An 18,593-nucleotide genomic window follows, 5' to 3' on the forward strand; every position below is an offset into this window, starting at 1 on the left:
CTAGATGCTACTGGGAAGCAGCAGGGATAAGTTGGACTCCTGGTTGGTTGGTTTTATTGTTTTTTGTTTTTTTCCTGGGACTATTTCTAGTGAGTGGTTGGTACAATGCTGCCTCTCCCTGGGGGGACCTGGGTTCCATCCCCCATCCAGGCAAGTGCCCCATGTGATGCCAATAAGTATTCTTGGGCAAGACTCCTAACACTCCCAATCAAGTGTAACCTGATTGAAATTGTAAGTCGCTCTGCATCAGAGCATCTGCCAGATGTGTAAAGGTAACGGACTGGCACATCTGGGCGATGCTGTTGTGTGTGCGTTGAATGTGCGTTCCTGCTCATGTACCCTACGACGCCGGTGCCCCATCCTCCACCCAGTGCTGGTAAATGAAGCCCCTTCTGACCTCTGTTTGGTCTTCTTTACCTCAGGAATCAGCCTGCTGATTCCCCCAGAGGCCATTCCTCGAGGCAAGATCTACGAGATCTACCTGACTGTGCAGAGGAAGGAAGATCTGAGGTGAGTCGCGCTTCAGTCCAGCACAGAGGAGAAGCACCAGACAGGCAGAGGAGTGGAGGAGAGGGGAGAACTGGCAGGCGCTACGCGGCGGGTTTGAACTCAATACCCCCATACTGGGCGGTGGGTGGGTGGGTGGGTGTGTGTGTGCGTGCGTGTGCGTGTGCGTGTGAGCTTGCAAGTATTTCTGGTTAGTTTCAGGAATTAACAGGTTGCGTGCGTGTTTTCTGATGCGACACACTCGAATGAGCCATAATCTCTCACACATGCGCGCGCACACACACACACACACACACACACACACACACACACACACACACACAGAAATTCCCAGCAAAGATCAGAGGACTAGAAGGGATTTGCTATTCAATTCAAGCTGCATCCACCACATCTACACTGTTGGCCCTGAATGTACCAGCAACAACAACAACAATAAGAAAAATAATAACAATGATTGTAATTGTTATGATGATGATGATGATGATGATGATTATTGTTATCATCATTATTCTGGACCTGATTGTAATTATTGAGTCTAGCGGTCAGTGTAGCGCAACCTGATTAACATGCTGCCCCCTGCAGGCTGCCCCTGGCTGGGTGTCAGACCCTGCTGAGCCCCGTGGTCAGCTGCGGCCCGCCTGGCGTGGTCCTCACCCGGCCCGTCATCATCAGCATGGACCACTGCTCCGACGCCTGCCCCGAGAATTGGGCCCTCCGGCTGAAGAAGCAGTCCTACGAGGGAAGCTGGGAGGTGAGGCTGGTTTGTGTGTGTGTGTGTGTGTGTGTAGCCGGTCCACTCTGCATCCCCTCCCTTCTTTACTGGTCCTCTTTCTCCTTTTGCCACTTGACTGAATCCCACATGGACGAGCAGTATCTCCATCGTGGGCTCCTCCAGACAGGCCCTCAGACAGTAATAAAGAGCACAGTCGCCGGCCCTCTCTCGCACTCCCCTTAATACCTCACCGACCCCCTACTCCGCCACGAAGACCAGAGGCATCCGCCTTTAACCCCTTCCGCAGGAGTCGCACGATTGTGACACAGGTCTAGACAGAATGTCAGATGACCGCGAGCTGCCGAGGACGTAACGGTGGCAGGAATTGACGAGTCAAAGAACAGAACTCTTCTTAGAATCCCGGAACTGTGTGCGCGCGCGCAAAAAAGCAACGAGCGCACCATGAGCCGGCCATGGACAGGCGGCACCCAGCCAGCAGAGCGCCAGGTGTGCGGGGAGGATGAGGAGAAACAGGAGGGAGAAGGAGGAAGGACCTTGGGGAGGGGCATACGAAGGTCCTCTTTCATGTTCGATATAGTGCATAAATTATTCAGGGCCCCTCAGTGTGGCAGCTCAGGGGTGTCGGCAGAATGAATTGCCCTGTCTTTAGGCTGAGGTTAGGAGAGTACTTTTAATCATCTGCCAGCCCAAATATAGCCCGCGGGCGACAGGTCGCCCCGCGCTTGCCCAGGTACCCCCAGACAAAGGCAGGAAGCAGGAAAGTTTGTCCTGGATAGAGTCTTGGCAGACTGGCTTAGAGCAATTAATTTCTCCAGAGAACGCAGAGCTTCGGGGGAGGGGGAATTGCGGCCGAAACACGTCTGCTGAACCGTTTGGAACAGCGACAGAGAAATGGAAGGAAAAAGCACTCTGTTCGCGGTGGAACGCAAAACGCCTGCGTGTCGCTGTTAATTTCCCTGATGAAGATAGCAGCTTGTTTTACTGGTCGGCAGGATGCAGGTCCTCCTGGCCACAGAGCCTGAGTTGCGGGGGGTGGGTAGGGACAGGACCTCCACCGTGAAGCCGATTGGATGACACACGACTGGGTGGGTGCGGCAGAATATCGGGTCCCGGTGATGAGTCACTGCCACTGCATGTCCTACCTGCCTTTTCATCTAATTAAAACCACTCTGGGGAGCCGTTGGAAAATGGGATCTGACCACAGGCTACGGAAGAGCGACATGTTTCATTAGGACAGCTCGACGCTGTGGGAGATTCTCTTTAGACCCCACCACAAGCCCTCCCCTTAAGATGTGTCTCCCGTGCGTTACATACACCTCCGAAGTCTGAAGAGTCTGTTGTCGTTGCTGGCGTGTCGGAGACATCAGCCGGCTGTTGGCCTAATGAACTCCTCGCCGATGCATGGGCGCCTGCCACCATGAGTCCACAATTAAATCGTTCTTGCAGCCGTTAAAGAAAGGTGCGGCTAATTGCCGGAGCGGCTAATTGATTAACGAATGGATAAAGTGTAAAATGGTGAGGGACTGGCCGCACTGTTGCCGTGGAGACGCTAACGAGCGGATGAGGTCGCGTCTCCCGGCACCGACTGTGATTGCATCACGGCCGTTCCAATATCACCTACTGCAAAACGCAAATCCCCTATTCCCGCCTTTTCATTTAATGGCTCCATTATCAAACAGATAAAGAGGAAATTGTCAAAGAATTCTTTCATATATTTCTTTTGCCCTTTCATTTTTCTTATGCGAACAGATACACTTTTCCTATACCCTAGAGAAAAACGTGTGTGTGTGTGTGTGTGTGTGTGTGTGTGTGTGTGTAAGTAACATTTATAATGCATCTCAGCCAAGTGGCTAATAAGGCTAATAACAGACCAGCTAATTCTAAAACAGCTCCAGCAGTTCAGTGAAGTGAAGAGAACGAGATCGAAATCCACGATTTAAATCCGCTCCACAGATCCTGCAGAAGCAACCTCCCTGAACCTAAGAGCCTGCGCTCACCTCTGCCCTTTCCCTGACCATGCATGCCTGGTGCTCTAACCTTGTTGTGTGTGTGTGTGTGTGTGTGTGTGTGTGTGTGTGTGTGTGTGCATGTGCATGCGTTCAGGACGTGCTCCTGGTGGGCGAGGAGCCAGCCCCAGAGCCGTACTACTGCCAGCTGGAGGCGGAGACGTGCCGCGTGTTCACCAGCCAGCTGGGCCGCTTCGCGCTGGTGGGAGAGTCGTTGAGCATGGCCGCCGCCAAGCGGCTGAAACTGCTGCTGTTCGCGCCAACCTACTGCTCCACGCTGGAGTACAGCATCCGCGTCTACTGTACGGATGACACACAAGACCTCATCAAGGTGAGGGGTCGCCAACCCGAGGGCTATCAGGACCCTGCTGACGTCGATGTGGTATGCAGTTCTCACTGATTCTTGGAGATGACAGATGACAAGTTCTTTATACTTTTCATATACCACTAGTGTAGTTAAAAAAAAACACAGCTTCAGGTAAACAGCCACTTCAGTGGTTCTGGAATTCCTGGCTTTGGCTTTAAATCAAAGATTGTCCCCTCCAAGAATGTAGCCTCTAAGAAGCACAAGTACCGATTGGAGTGTTGATTGGTTCATATGTTGGAGCGGTGCCTGGAGATTGGTCGATATTTCTGCATGCTGAGCAGTGATAAGTTACGCTCCATTCTGTTTCTTTCTGTCTTCCATCCGGCTGGCTGTCTCTCAGCTGAGGCATGTGGGCATGCTCAAGCCCCCCGCCCCATTTTTTTCTGAATGCATCAAGAATAATCAGGAGCTAATACCAGAGCCGCTCCCTGGAGGGGCGTGTCTGAGGAGCCTGTTAAGATTTCATTTGCATGCTTAATTAGTAAATGAAAGGAAGGGCAGCTCTGACTCCTGCCCTGTGGTCTGTATGAGGGACCAGCACTGACCACTCGTCACTCCAGCCTCTCACTGCCTGCCAAGGAGCCTCACCTAAAGAAAGATGGAGATGGAGAGATGGACAGAGGGAGAGAGAGAGAGAGAGAGAGAGAGAGAGAGAGAGAGAGAGAGAGAGATTAAATCCATGTACTGAAACAATAAGTGCAGTATAAAGATTGGCAACAAAAGACTATTTTCTTTTCTCTGGAGTGTGGAGTGAGTCAAGGCTTCTGTTTAGGCCTGACATTATTCCACATCTATATCAGTGAATTGGCCACCACTGTCCAATGCTCTGCAGCAGCTGGTCTCACTCTGCACGACTCAAAAAGCAAATTTCTGTTCTCGTCTGGTTCTGCTGTCTGCCACTAAGTGGAAGCTACAGCAGAGTCTGGACCCACTGGAGTAGTACCGCCAGGCCCGGGCCCTGGACCCACTGGAGAAGTACCGCCAGGCCTGGGCCAAAACAATTATTGAAAAAAAGACACATCATGCTTCACATTAGAGTCATAAAAATTAGGAACATGTAGATATTGTAATAATTTAGGAATGAAGATTAGTTTGACTGGACACTTCAATCCTCCAATAAATGAAGTGATGCAGGACATTCTATGCAATTAAAGGGCACATTCAACCACCAATTCATATTTGGCTCAAATTATTTCAGTTGGTTAAAGAACAAATTGTGCTCTGTGGTGGTGAGGCGTGGGGGAACTCGCAAATCAAAGAGAACCAGTGGAACAAACACCCAGCTAAAATTATGAATGCTGAATGTTATAAAACTAGTCTGTGAGTGCACAAGAATAACAAAAAACAGTAGCAATGAGGCCAATTTCCCCAACTACTCAAAATTCAAAAAAGAGTTATTAAATACTGGCTACATTTAAAAGAGCAGCCCCCCGCCCTCCAATGCGATGCCAAGAGCTGAGCAGAGAAAAGAGCCCCAAAGCAGATGGTCTTGTTCACCGAGTTCATTAACAAACACTAACACTATAGACTACCTGCTCACAGTCACTGATATTAAACTCAGAACCACGCTAACAAAGTACAGGCTCAGGGAGCACAGCGCGGCCATTCAGACCGGCTAGTAAGAAAAAGCATGGCTGCCCAGAGAGCAGAGACCTAGCCAGCAGTGCCACAGTGACACCGGCAGAGACGGAGCCGCCCAAACACAACACACACACACTTGACGCATTCTTTCACACTGATTACAAATGTTTTCATTACTGACATAGAGTTCATACAAATCTGATTGTAAATGTTTACTCTTGTTTTAATATTGCTTTGGCAATACTGTAAATAAAAATTGTAAACGTGGTCAGGCTTATTGGATTAAAAAATTGAGAGGGAGGGAGAGAAAGTGAGAGTTGGGAGAGGGAGGGATAGAGTGAGGGAGGGAGAGAGCTGGAGAAAGGGATAGAAAGGCAGTGTGTGAAGAGGAAAGGTGAACAGCAGATGAGAAGAAAAGAACTGAGAGAAGCAGGAAGTGATGGTCAAAGACGAAGAGAGGGAGAGGGGAGAGGGGAGAGGGGAGAGAGGGAGAGGGGGATGGCTGAGGAGAGAGCCAGAAAAGGCCCTGGTGTGCTTAAATGGAACAGTTAGCCATGCGGAGGTGGGAGAATTACAGCTCTGGTGCTGGGGGCTGGTGTTGTCCCAGCACTTCCCACAGGGCAAGCATGCAGGCGGGGTCTAGAGAACAGCAGGATGGAGGCGGGGTCTAGAGAACAGCAGGATGGAGGCGGGGTCTAGAGAACAGCAGGATGGAGGCGGGGTCTAGAGATGCAGTTCTTTGCTCTGTGACTTGGATAGAAACAGCAGGCCTCCGACACGTTTGTGCTGATCACCGTGGGCCTGAGCTGGTCTCGTGTCGCCCTCTCCGGAGGGGGTGATGTTCTTGACAGGTGCACCGAACACTTTCCAAAGAATCAGACCCCCCGGGCTTAGAGCGACAGGCTCCTCTCTGATTGGCCTCCCGGAGAGACACGGCCCCTGATTAATGGTGATTGTCTCTGGATTATTATGCTAATCACTGCCAGTAAGAGTGTTGTGGAATTAGCGCTACAGATAACGGGAGACGGAGCAATGAGGAGACATCATTTTGCCCTCGTCCTCGTCCGCGATGCGTTAATTGCGTTATGGACTGTAATGGTTGCCTTCGGGCACGGCGAGCTCGGCTGTGCGCACACGGCTGCGTCTCACCGTGACACCAAATTAGCTTAAAAGATCATAATGCTCCGGCATTGAAACAAACCCCCCCCCTCACTGCGGATGCCATCAAGCTTTTGTATTTACTCAAGCTCAAAACCTCGCTACCTGTTTCTTTAGTTGCTCTAGTGTTTTCTCTCTCTCTCCCTCCGTCTCCCACTCCTGTCATTCAGACCCACAGCTCAGCAGGAGCAGCTGCCCTTCATCTCCCAATTAAGGGAGATTAAAAACGGCGCGTCTGGCTTTGATCTCGAGTGTCTCGTGACACCTGGGAGCGAGGTGGCATTTCAACGCAGACGCTCTCAATATGCTGGCAGCCTCACGGGACCAATTAGATCAATATTTAATGTGCAGCCCCCTTCTCTCGTACCTGGAGCCCCCCCCCCCCCCACCCCACACACACATATAAACACACACACACACACACACACACACACACACACTCAGCTACCGGACCCAAAAATGAACCACGCTTTCGTTGTCAAGCTGAACCAAGCCCGTCTGGTTTCTGTCTGAAGCGAGCGTGTTCCGGACACTGACAGCGTCAGAGGGGCCCGCTGCGTCAGATCCGAGCCTTGGCTCGAGTGACGTCCCTGAACGCGCCTCGTCAACAGAGGCACCCGTGTGTGAGTGCGCATGCAGGTCACGTGTCCTGTACCACCCGTAATGATTGTCTCTGATGTCTTCAGACTCTGATGCGCCTTTGTTCCTTTGGGGCAGTTAGCATAGCAGTCTTCACAGGCAAACAGCCCCTCTGGCCGTACCTCTGTTATTGACACGCTCGATGTCTTTCGGCGCTTGTGCTCAGGACTGCAGGGGGGGTGCGGTGATGAAGTGCTGATGTCTTATGCAGTAGTAAATTCTGAAACTTGTTTTCCATCTGGCTGGGCAGTGACCCCCGTAACTCCCCTCACATTGCGTTAGTGCATGTCTGCAGTGCAGATGAGAGAGGCCCATGGAGGTTTTTTAGCTCCCTGCGACTGCTCTGAATCTCTGGGTAATGTCTGCTGTTTCATATCTGCTGACTTAGCAGAGTATATGTGTGGCGGGGTGGGGGGGGTGTACATGCACTTGCACTTTTAGTTCTGACCTTTGTCTCAAAACAGAGTAATTGGCTGTGGGTGTGGATGGGTGTGTGTGTGTGTGTGAGTGTGTGCGTGCGTGCGTGTGTGTGTGTGCGTGCGTGCGTGTTATAGTGAGAGAAAGCAGTCAGAAAGTGCCAGATCAGCTGTGTAATTCCTCCTGCTTTGATCGGTGATGTAAAGTTTAACAAGACAGTCAGCTTCATCGTGGAGAAGGAGAGGGTGTGAGAGAGAGAGAGAGAGAGAGAGAGAGAGGGGAAGACAGACAGAGAGACAGAGCAATGAGACACGGGAGGGGCAAGGAGAAACAGAGAAATGACACGTTGCCAGTGATGCACTTACTTTTTCACTGTGATTTATGAAGTGCAAAGCATATCTTCCTCCTGCAAACAATGTGTGCGTGCGCACGTGTGTGTGTGTTTCTACTGCAGCTGCCACCCTGCTCACATTCTGACTTATAAACCAGGTGGAAGACTGGGTGATGGGCTCTCTCTATCACAGAAAGAGAGAGGGAGAGAAAGAATGAGAGAAATGGAAGGAGGGATGGAGAGAAAAAACAGGCAGGGAAGAGATGGAAAGATGGTGGCAGACAGACGGGGAGAACCGTTTATAGATGAAGAGAAACACAGAGAGAATTAAAGCGACGTGGCGGCACTAGAGGGGACCGTTAAGTGTGCAAACACGTCTTTGTAACGAACGCGTGTGGGCAACCCGACGTCATCGTTCAGAACGTCGCTGGCTTGGGAGACACGCTTGTCAGCTCCACGCAAAGGTGTTTATTTATCTCGAGTGTCGTTTGGGTTCGTTGAGTCTTCGCTGTTTGCACAGATCACATTAATCCATTTTGCGGAGGAAAAAAATAAAATAAAACGCCATGATGGAAATCCTTCCGTTCCGTAACAATATTATCAGAACAGTTGGAATTGCTGTGTTGTTGGTTTTAAGTGACATCATGGCCATTTCCTGTTGCTCTCAGCGGTGAATCTTGTTTTTTCTGGTGCAGGCTTTACACTCATTCATAAGGGTCCGAGTAGAAATACTGATTTAGGATCAGCACCTCCCATCTTTGCACAAGGGTGCAACATTCTAAAAGCATCCAAAGGACATCAGCAATACCAGCAGACGCGCTCGGCGTCTGTGCAGGGCGCGCTGATTCCCCCTTCATCTCCACGGTTTGTGGGTGGAGAGTCGGGCGCGGTGGCTAACCTCCTTCTGTCAGAGGCAGAGAGGTGAGATTAACTATACGAGAGTTTCTCCAATTCCCAGGCGGAGCTCCTTCAGAGGAGCGGCAGAGGCAGCCGGACGAGGAGGCGGCGGCATGCGCGACCAGGCCTATAATCCAGTTATCGCTCCCTTCCAAAGCCTAGCAGCCTCCTGACCTCCGGACACAAACATTACGGTCCCTCTCCTCCATATCGCGCTCTCTCTCCCTCTGTGTTCATCTCCCTCTCTGGGTACCTCATTTTCTATCTCTTCTCTCTTATCTCTCTCCCTCTCTCTCTCTCCTTCTCCATCTTCCTCTCTCTTTTCGGAGTAAAGTTCTAAAAACCCACTTCCTTTCTGTCTTTGCTCCACGCTCAGCGTCGCGAAGGTAAGAGTGCGGCGTTTCTAGGCAGGCATAGAGCTCGTCGTCCTCATCCACTTGCACCGCTGCGTAAATCAGAGACAAATAACGCACCCCCCCCCCCCCACCCCGATCCACCAGCACACATATCAAGCGCCTTGCCTTTGGTCGACTGAATAAAGTTTTACGGAGTTCTGTTGTTTTCCTCCTGTAAATGTCCCTCGGCACAAAGTAATTTATTAAGAAGACAATGAGGCGTATAAGAGACCATTCTTCTCTCTGTCTAAACCATATGTCGAAAGCAAACACACAAACTGCGAGTTCATCTTCTGTGGTCTTTGGGGAGCTTTTATGTTTGGGCGCATGATGTCGTAAAACGCTGCCAGTGTTATGTGAAGGAGGCCTGGCCGCAGTGGACGCCTGCACTTGTGCTGCTATGAGGGTATCGCTCAGAGACCGGCGGCTCTGGTCCGAGAGGGCACGCCAGCTACAAGCTAGGACACGGCCACCTGAGAGGGAATTTCAGTCACACAGACGGGGTCGTCCTCATGGCCAACAGGTGATTACCGGGTCCCCGGCTCGTTTTAATTGAAATCGGTGTAGCCTGCACCAAAGAGGTGAAGAAAATGTAATCTCACTGCAGATAAGAATCACAGAGATTCTCCGTCTCATTTAGCCGCTCCTCGAGCCCAGACCACGCGCGCTGGGCCGCCCGAGCATACGCTCGTTATCCACGCCGGTACCTCCAGCTGCTCTCCGGCTGCCTGCTCCGGTGGACTGGCTCTCCGTTCCCCTTATCCTGGAATCCGTGGCGTCCGCCACTCCAAACATCACGAGCAAGCAGTTCCTCACGGTGTGAAGGCCAGCTGGACGTGCTAATCCGATCCGTTGGTGGCGCGCCTTCCGGTCTGGGCACAGGCGAGCCCGGCTAATCGAGGCACCGGACCAAGGGTCACAGTCTTGATGTTAGACCTCCTCCGCCCACCCAGGGGGGAGGCTCCTTTTGCAGTGTAATGATGGCAGCAGCATGACCTTGGGATGACCTTGATGTGACTTTGCTTTGCACTCACGGTCCACAGAGCAGGACGGGGGTGGGGGGGGCGTTGTGATTTTTCACTGTCACCGCTACGTGCAGCGGAGTCCACACGGGCTCTCACAGGCTCGCTGCGGTCACCGTGGGGACGCCTCATCCCAAGGTCCAGGCAGCTGTGTCGCGTGTTCTCCGGGACCTGCCCTCACCTCCCCCGTGCTCCCCCTGCAGGAGGTGATGCAGATGGAGATGCAGCTGGGAGGTCGCCTGATCGACGAACCGCACGCTCTGCTCTTCAAGGACAGCTACCACAACCTGCGCCTCTCCATCCACGACCTGCCCCACACACACTGGAGGAGCAAGCTCCTCACTGGCTACCAGGTAGGACTCTGCTCTCTCACTCTCTCGGTCTCATCTCCCTCCTTCTCACTTCTCAGCCTTTTCTCCTCGGATCTCAACCCCCGCCGCCCCCTCCACGCCCGACTCCCTCACCCTGCCTGTTACCGTCACTTACCCCCGAGACGGCCTTTATCCGCCGTCCGGTCTCTCTTTAACGACGGCCTTCTGACGCACCGGCCTGATCATCCACGCTCCGAGCAGGAGTTTATCAGCTCTCCCTGTACGGGCCCAACCCTGAACGGGCTCTCGATATGTTGTCCCAGCCAGCGGTGGGTCTTTACGGCCACCGCGGCCACACAGAGCATAGCGCTCTAATTGGATGGTTCTTCGGTCTGGCCTCATTAGGCTGTTTCCGAATGCGCTGCGATTGTGCTGTTAAAGGGCGACCGGCAAGTGCCGTAAAAACAGCGCCGTCTCATCGCTTATGTCAGTAATGTTCGCCGTAGCGAGAGCTCCACGCGTTGGTTGGACTCGGCCTGTGCAACAGCTCCCCCTTTAGGACAGAACAGTGCATTGCAGGAAAGCTAAAACTGACTGCCACCGTAGTCAAACAAAGAAATCACTAGTAAGGTAAATTAAAGCTAAATGAAAAAAAAACCAACAAAAAGTACTGAGAACTTGTATTGTCATGTGTTTCTAAAGTTATAAATGAAATCTTGTATATCCTCTAAATCCTCTTTTCAACTGTTATCAGACATTTCATTTTCCGTCCTATCAGTAGCAAAGAAAGCCTTCAAGCCAAATTGCATAGTCATTAATCATATCCTGTTTCACTTTTACTTCAGGCCATCCTGAGGTAACAGTCGTCTCGATAAGGAGGGGACCTTTGGAAGCTCTCACCGCCTCAACTGTGATAGTGCGCTCTTTGTTGTTGTGCTTGGAAATGGGAAAAGGTTTTGTCAGACAGTCTAATCTCTGCAAACAACAGTAGGATGGGATTGTGTCCTCTAAGGCTTTCTGCTCTATGGTGTTGGGCTTTAGCAGGTACACATTTCAGAGATGGGGCCCAAGATGCTAGGCCTAGAGGCGTAGCCTGTTCTAGGTCCCGAGGTGGAGCCTGCTTGTATGATCTTGGATGTCCCAGGGAACGTTTTCCTTCCCTCTACTGATGTTTTCATGCAGGGAACAGTCTCTTAAGATATTTCCCTGTTATATGAGCTCTGAGGCCATGCTTCTGTCCTCCACACTGTGTGTGTGTGTGTGTGTGTGTGTGTGTGTGTGTGTGTGTGTGTGTAGGAGATCCCCTTCTACCACATCTGGAGTGGCTCCCAGCGGAATCTGCACTGCACATTCACGCTGGAGCGGCTCAGCCCGGCCACATGCGAGCTCTCGTGCATGCTGTGCGTCTGGCAGGTGGAGGGCGAGGGCCAGAGCATCAGCCTCGACTTCAACATCTCCAAGGTGAGCCTGCGCCGTAGCGCTGCCCGACACCCACCCTCTGGCCAAGCGTGCTCCTGACCCTCCAGACACGATGGAGACGAGGGCGCCACTGCAGTAACTGGGCCGGACTAACCGCGACCCATTCCATGCAGTATGCCGATTGGACCATCTCATGCCAACTAATGCTGCACATGAGTGTATCACAAACTACAGTTACAGAGATGCAAGGAACGTGTTTCCCGCCACTTATGCCTGATCAGCACAAAACTTTAATGTGGATTTGTTTGGCTCCCTGAAGGCGTGTAGGGGAGAGTCAGGTTTTGGTCTGTGTTACAATGATAATGAGGCATTTAAAGCCACAGTGGTTTGGGTTTCGTCGGACCAGTAGGGCCCCCTGCTTTCTGTCCTGTGCTGATATCACAACATGCAAGGTACAACATTAAAGGAGTCAGTTTTTGAAATTTACACAAATGAATCAATAGAAAAACAATTGGAATCTTGTAAAATGCAGTAGTGGCTGGTAATCAGGCTGCCTGGTACACAGCAGTGAGCGTTTTAAGTGGACAGTTTTCTCACAGACACACACAGTCATGTCAGTGTGCTCCTCTGCCCTGCAGGACACCAGGCCGCTGGACACAGGCTTCCTGCTAATGGACAACAGCACCCCTGCCTTGGCTGGCCCCAGCGCCTTCCAGATCCCGTACCTGATCCGACAGAAGATCTGCAGTAGTCTGGACACACCCTGTCCCAACGGGGCTGACTGGAGACTGCTGGCCCAGAGACTGAAGCTGGACAGGTACCTTAGCAACGTTAGCGTGTTTCGGTCAGTTTGGACAGGTACCTTAGCAACGTTAGTGTGTTTCGGTCAGTTTGGACAGGTACCTTAGCAACGTTAGCGTGTTTCGGTCAGTTTGGAGAGGTACCTTAGCAACGTTAGTGTGTTTCGGTCAGTTTGGACAGGTACTTTAGCAACGTTAGCACATTTGGGTTAGTTTGTACAGGTATGGTTGGCCGTAGATGCCTGGTATAACGTTGGCTGTTCCATCTGGGTGGACCAACCCAAACCCAAACCCAAACACACACACACACACACCGTCACACGGCCTTGAGCTGCTTATCGAACACAGTCCGAGTCCACAGGAAATTACAAGGCTGTGATTTAATTATGCTCCTGTTTAACTTCCTCCAGGTAATGAAACATAATGGGTACACTTCATTTGTCCAATAAGCTTTACTTGGTCCAATTAATTACAGTCTGAAGTGGTGAGACTCTGGTTCAATTAGCACTCAGGTCCAAAACAATCCATTTTCATTTAGCCCATGGAAAAAGGCAGCTTGGAATTTGGACCCGTTCAGAAAAAGCCGCTTCCTCCTGGGCCTGGGAAGTATAGTGCCGGCACTGGCTGCGGTTCGGGATAAAGCGAGTGTAGGGGAAGAGTGGGGGAGAAAAAAATAGGGCCCATCGACCGGAGCGTTCGGCCTTCGCTTCCAGGTACGCCCGCCCCCCCCGCCCAACGAAGCAGCGTGCTTTGTTGTCATCGATCGGCTTTGATCCGAGAGGTTCTGCCAGGTCGATGGAGGAAAGGTCACGGGCTGCAAGCGTATCGGCGAGGCCTCCCAAGCCTTTACCCCCTACGGCATTCACTCAAAACGATTCGTCAGATAAACCACGGCACGAGCCGATGTAGAAGCTACGTACGTTTGAGGCAACTGAGGTGTCGGAGGGTCTTTGGGGGGGGTGAGAACAGCGTACATCCTCAGTTTTTCAATTAGTTTACTTTAGCATGATTGACAAACACAGAAGCTCAGCAGAGCACGAGTGGGTGTGACAAAGGGCATGGGTATGATGTCCCCCCACATGCCGTCACACAGCTATTCCTACGCTCACTTAATATAGAATACCAGATGTATTACAGTTCCAACAACGTGTGATTTTTTTTTCCCTCCCCTTTCCCTGTTCTTTGTGCTGAGCTCTTACGTACGAGCCGGGCCGCCTCGCCGAGGCTGAACCCGCGCTGAACCCACTGACACTTATCGTGCGAGTCAGGCCGTAAGCCACGAAACAAAAGGCCACACGCGCAAATTTCAGCAGGAGCCGCAAAGGGACTGAGGCAGGACGCAGCAGAGCGTCACCCCCGCGCTTTAGAACGAGCCCGGGGTGGGACTGGGGGCGGGGCCGGGGGCGGAGCCAGGGGTGGTACCGCACCCTCACACTGTCTGTCTCCCCCCGTCGCCAGGCACATGAGCTTCTTTGCATCCAAAGCGAGCCCCACATCGCTGATCCTGGACCTGTGGGAAGCCCAGCACTTCTGCAGCGGCAACCTCAACCAGCTGGCTGCTGTCATGGCAGAGATCGGCAAACAAGAGGCCATGATATTCCTGGTGTCGGACGGGGAGTGCTAACACACACACACACACACACACACACACAGAGGCAAGCAGGAGAGATCAACAGACATGAATCTCTCAATGGTAAGGGCAGAAAATGTCACTGCCCTTCCTACCCTCCATTTATAGAGGAAGGACTAACCTTAGAACAGGGTTTACCAGCCACTCAAGGGGTCATATGTGCTGTGATTAAAAATATACTATGCCCCCGCTTGGCCACACACACACACACACACACACACACACACTAAGTAAATTTCATTTTTGCAATGGCATATGCGGAAATCCCAGATGTTGCCCTGACCCTGTCATTTGACCAATAAGTTCATTTTACACACCTCATTGTTAGACACATTTCTCTTCAGTTTTTCCTGAAATTTAAACAGCCGATCATGGAAAAATAAGGGATGAATCAAGGCCCACCCAGTCACAGGTTTTGGTGGCCTGCAATTTGAAAAAGTGTCACAAGGCATTTAGCAATATGCAAACACATGCTGTATACTGAGGAAAACTACAGAAGGCGATGCATTATTACCTCACAGAGAACTTTCAGCATTCACAGAGAGTACCGTTAAAGATACAGTGAGTAACATCTCCCATTACAAAAGGCAGAGGAAATTGAGTCTGGGTTTTATGGCCATCGTGCTGCTTTTGTGCGTCCAGCAGCGAGTTAATGTTTCCGTACCTTTAATGAGCTTAGAGTCAGATGTAGAGAACTGTGTCCTGTGGGAGCCATCAACACATTTTTTTTTCTCTGACCCATTTCAGGCACCTGTAATGTGGCTGTACCACTATTCAAAGCCATAATTAGAACTTCCCAAATGCAATGTTGATAAATGACAATGTCCGGTGGCTAATAAGTTAATGTATGCAGCATCTTTAGAAGACATAGTCATTAAAAAAAAGAAATTTTAATAGAAATACGTTCAGGGATTTTGGTTTTTTTTAAACACCGATGATGGTGTATGCTTTTAAAAGTACTTAAAGCAACTCTGACCTTTCTAAGGAGGCTTTGGAAACCTTGTTAGGATTCAAAGGTTGCCTTGACGATGTTGTACACAGTCCACATTTTGTTGACATTTCTGAATTTGTTTTAGTTCTAATTTCAGTCATTATTGTAGAGATTGCTCTAAAGGACATACAAGTTTAATATAGAACCGTTCCACCAAATTATTTCCAGCTATTCCTTTTTGCATTTAATCAAATTTGTTTTATTTGATAAGATTAGATTGTTAGAATAAATGGTTTTAGTTTCAGTCCAAAAGCCAGTCCAGTTTGGCTTTATGATATTCTGTACTGGTATGGCAAAGCTAAATTTGATTTCTGCTTTTGTGACAAAAAAGAAAACACTATGTGGACTTATATGAGGATTTGGGTTTTTTTGTTGTTGCATCAGATGGTTCTGGCATGCAGCTTTCAAAACAGAATCAAAGATTAGACTTTGTTTTAAAAGGAAAGTTATTTATCATGTAGTGAAATTGCATTAAGCCACAAATTTAGGAGCAGCGGTTCTCATTGCTATCCTCCGTCATCAAGTCCACTGCTGTGCACACACTACTAACGTGTGCGGGGAAGTTTCACGACCGTCCGTTATTATGAATGTGAAGGTTTTGTTTCCAGTTGTACCTTCCCAAAGTGGCCACCTCCGTGTTAACCTGCAAAGGTAATGGCCATAACTGGATCTTTCCAGTCCATTTGCTGGTAGCAAAAGTGATTGTAAGAGATTATTTCATTAAATAAGAGGCATAATTTTTTTGAAGAACCCAGAACAATGTAAAAGGTTTCAAGCTTGCTTGGAGCCTTAGGTTTTAAGATGTTTCCTGAGTTAAATTTTATGATTACAATTAATCATGTATTTTTCAATATTTTTTTACTTTCATCTATAAAATTCATGTTGTGTGTGTATATATATATAAAAATACTTTTCTATCCCAGTTTTGATGCTGGCACTACATGTAACATCTCTGGAAGTTGGTAACCAAAGGTTTAGAACCATGTGAGATCACTTTCTATCACATCCTTTAACTGTGTCTTATATACGTCACGACATTCTTTGGTAATTTCTCAAAATATACACAACAGGTTCCCCTTCATAACAAAATCCATTTACAATAAATACAAAATCGTCCATTTACAATACATTTAATTTCCAAATGTAAATTTTTAATTGTGCAGCATTTTAATATCGAGCATTTCACTGTTAATGCAATTTAAATATTTATTATATAGCACTTTGTAAGTAAATGTAAATGATATTTTAATATTGAGCCAAAAAAAGAAAAAAAGAAAAAAAAGATGAGACAACTGGCGTCACATTTGTCAAAGTATAACCTGTGAAGTGTTGGCTTATTGTTCATTGATCACAGCGTTAAGTAAAGGATTTCTGCAGTGTTGGCAGGTTAAGCCAGAAGCCTCTACACTAGTTTTCTGTTATGCCCTGAAGCTGTTTGTGAACTGGATGGGGTTTATGGCAGGTATCTTAAAAACAAAACATAAAAAAAAAAAAATAGAGTTGTGTTTCAGCCTCACGCAGCATCTCATCGGGACAGAGATAAAAGCCAATGAGAATATCTACAGGACAAGAGGTGAGAGTCAGCACCCCACACACGTCATCCAAATCCACAAACCGAAAGCAGACCTCAGGACCCTCTAACCGGAAACCTCTCACTCTCGACCCAAACGTCTAATCTGGTACCACTTCAGTCAGTGTGCATTTTAAATGTTGACCTCTTTCCTCCTTACACTACATTCCATTAGTGAAAAACATCCAAGTATAAAATTCAATTTTAAACAAAAATTCAAAAAAGGGTGATACACTTGTCATTTGTCATCTAAAAAGCCAACTTTGGAAGGCACATTCATCTAATATGTCTGAGATGCGTCCTTGAGAAGAAAAGCCAATATATTTCCCATGACTGTACATTGTCAAACTCATTCTTTAGCTGTTCTGTATAAAAGAATGTGTTACTTTTCCAGATTTCCACTTTATTTTGAAACCGAAAACAGTAGAATTGTGTACCTTTGAATGTTCAAGTTCTTAATTCAATGTTCCTTGCCTTTCCGCAAGTCAAAATGCTGTATTTAACCTGCCACAGCGCTTATGCAATTGTAAAATTTTTTTAATCATATTTTTCTTTTCTTTTTGTACTTTTGTTTTCTTCGTCAATGTAAATTGTCGTTGATGACTTTGTGCTAACAAGAAGCCCCACAATGAAGGGTTTTCTTTACTTTTGGACAATGATATGGATTTGTGGGTAGAATTTTGAAAATTCGTTTCTAAGTGCTTTCAAGTATTTACTTGGCCTTATGTATATATCTATGAAATTTCAGAAAGGTATGTATAGTAATTCAATCTGAAATGGATGTAAATAAATTATATATTGTTAAAGAGGAGTTGAATCTTTTTTTATGGCATACCTGACTAGTACTGTGTATATAGCAAAATAATAAATAATAAATAAAAAAAAAGTTTTTTTAAAGGATTTTATTAATATACATGTTTGCAGATTTGATTAAATGTCAATTGTACAAACATCTATAAATGACTTGTCTATTTGCATAAAAATTTCTAATCTGAAAAGTATACAGTAGTTTTCCTTTTGAAAAAGCTACACATCATGAGTCTGTAGTTACAAAAGCTATTTAAAAAGGCACTTAGTGGATGAAATACGTTAAAAAAAAAAGAAGCAAAAAACACCAGTCATATCACATTCTGCCTCCAAGTGATGTTTGGTCTCAAAGAGAGAAGCTGCTTAGATATGGAAAGGATTCGTATGGCATTCTGGCTGTGACGCATCCAGCACGTGCTTTCAGCAGGTATATGATTGTTTCTTCAAAAAGAAGTGTGGAGCAGGTAAGAGAACGACAAAAGAGTCATCCCAGCAGACTTGTTAGCATGGCGGTTCTGAAGTGCTGACTGATCTCTGAAGGTGTACTGTTCATTATAATCTGCCATGACAGATGTACTGTGGTAAACCTACAAGCCAAGCTGCACTGGCACGGTTCCACAAAGCAGGGGTATTTAGTAGCAGGACTGAAGCCTCCGTTTACCTGGGTGGTACACCGAGTCTTCAGGCCCGATACACAGATATGTAGTCATTTCTCCTCTTAAGCGTGTTAAATTGTTGCTACGAATCTGATGCCAAGTTAACATCACAGCTTTTTATAAAACGGTCATGGGATGAAGCCCTAGATTTACCTACATAGCAAGCAGATGTGTTGAGTCTCGGGCCATCACGGTTTAAACAGCACCCAAAAAAACCTGCCAATTCAATTGTAGAAGCACTTCAGAGACAAGATTCTCAGTATTCGCAGCCAAATTTCATTAAACTAGGCTCATGCAATCCCTTGATCTGGTTCACTACCATTAAAAAAATCCCCACTCTTTGGTTAGCAAAAGTC

General features: G+C 48.3%; 1 protein-coding gene across 3 annotated transcripts in view; it reads left to right on the forward strand.

Moving 5' to 3' along the window:
* Positions 1–17,580, forward strand: part of unc5a (unc-5 netrin receptor A) — a 124,993-nt gene extending 107,413 nt beyond the window's left edge. For all 3 annotated transcript variants that reach the window (XM_081710846.1, XM_081710847.1, XM_035533329.2), the window contains 7 exons: positions 423–510; positions 1,090–1,258; positions 3,344–3,577; positions 10,257–10,406; positions 11,661–11,825; positions 12,422–12,600; positions 14,042–17,580. In XM_081710846.1, the coding sequence (XP_081566972.1) occupies positions 423–510; positions 1,090–1,258; positions 3,344–3,577; positions 10,257–10,406; positions 11,661–11,825; positions 12,422–12,600; positions 14,042–14,207 (1,151 nt within the window). In that variant the 3' untranslated portion in view covers positions 14,208–17,580. The remainder of the gene's footprint in view (positions 1–422; positions 511–1,089; positions 1,259–3,343; positions 3,578–10,256; positions 10,407–11,660; positions 11,826–12,421; positions 12,601–14,041) is intronic.
* The last annotated feature ends 1,013 nt before the right edge of the window (positions 17,581–18,593 follow it).

The sequence above is a fragment of the Electrophorus electricus genome, chromosome 3, assembly GCF_041902795.1.
Source record: "Electrophorus electricus isolate QZ-2024a chromosome 3, ASM4190279v1, whole genome shotgun sequence".
In the NCBI taxonomy this organism is placed as follows: Eukaryota; Metazoa; Chordata; class Actinopteri; order Gymnotiformes; family Gymnotidae; genus Electrophorus; species Electrophorus electricus.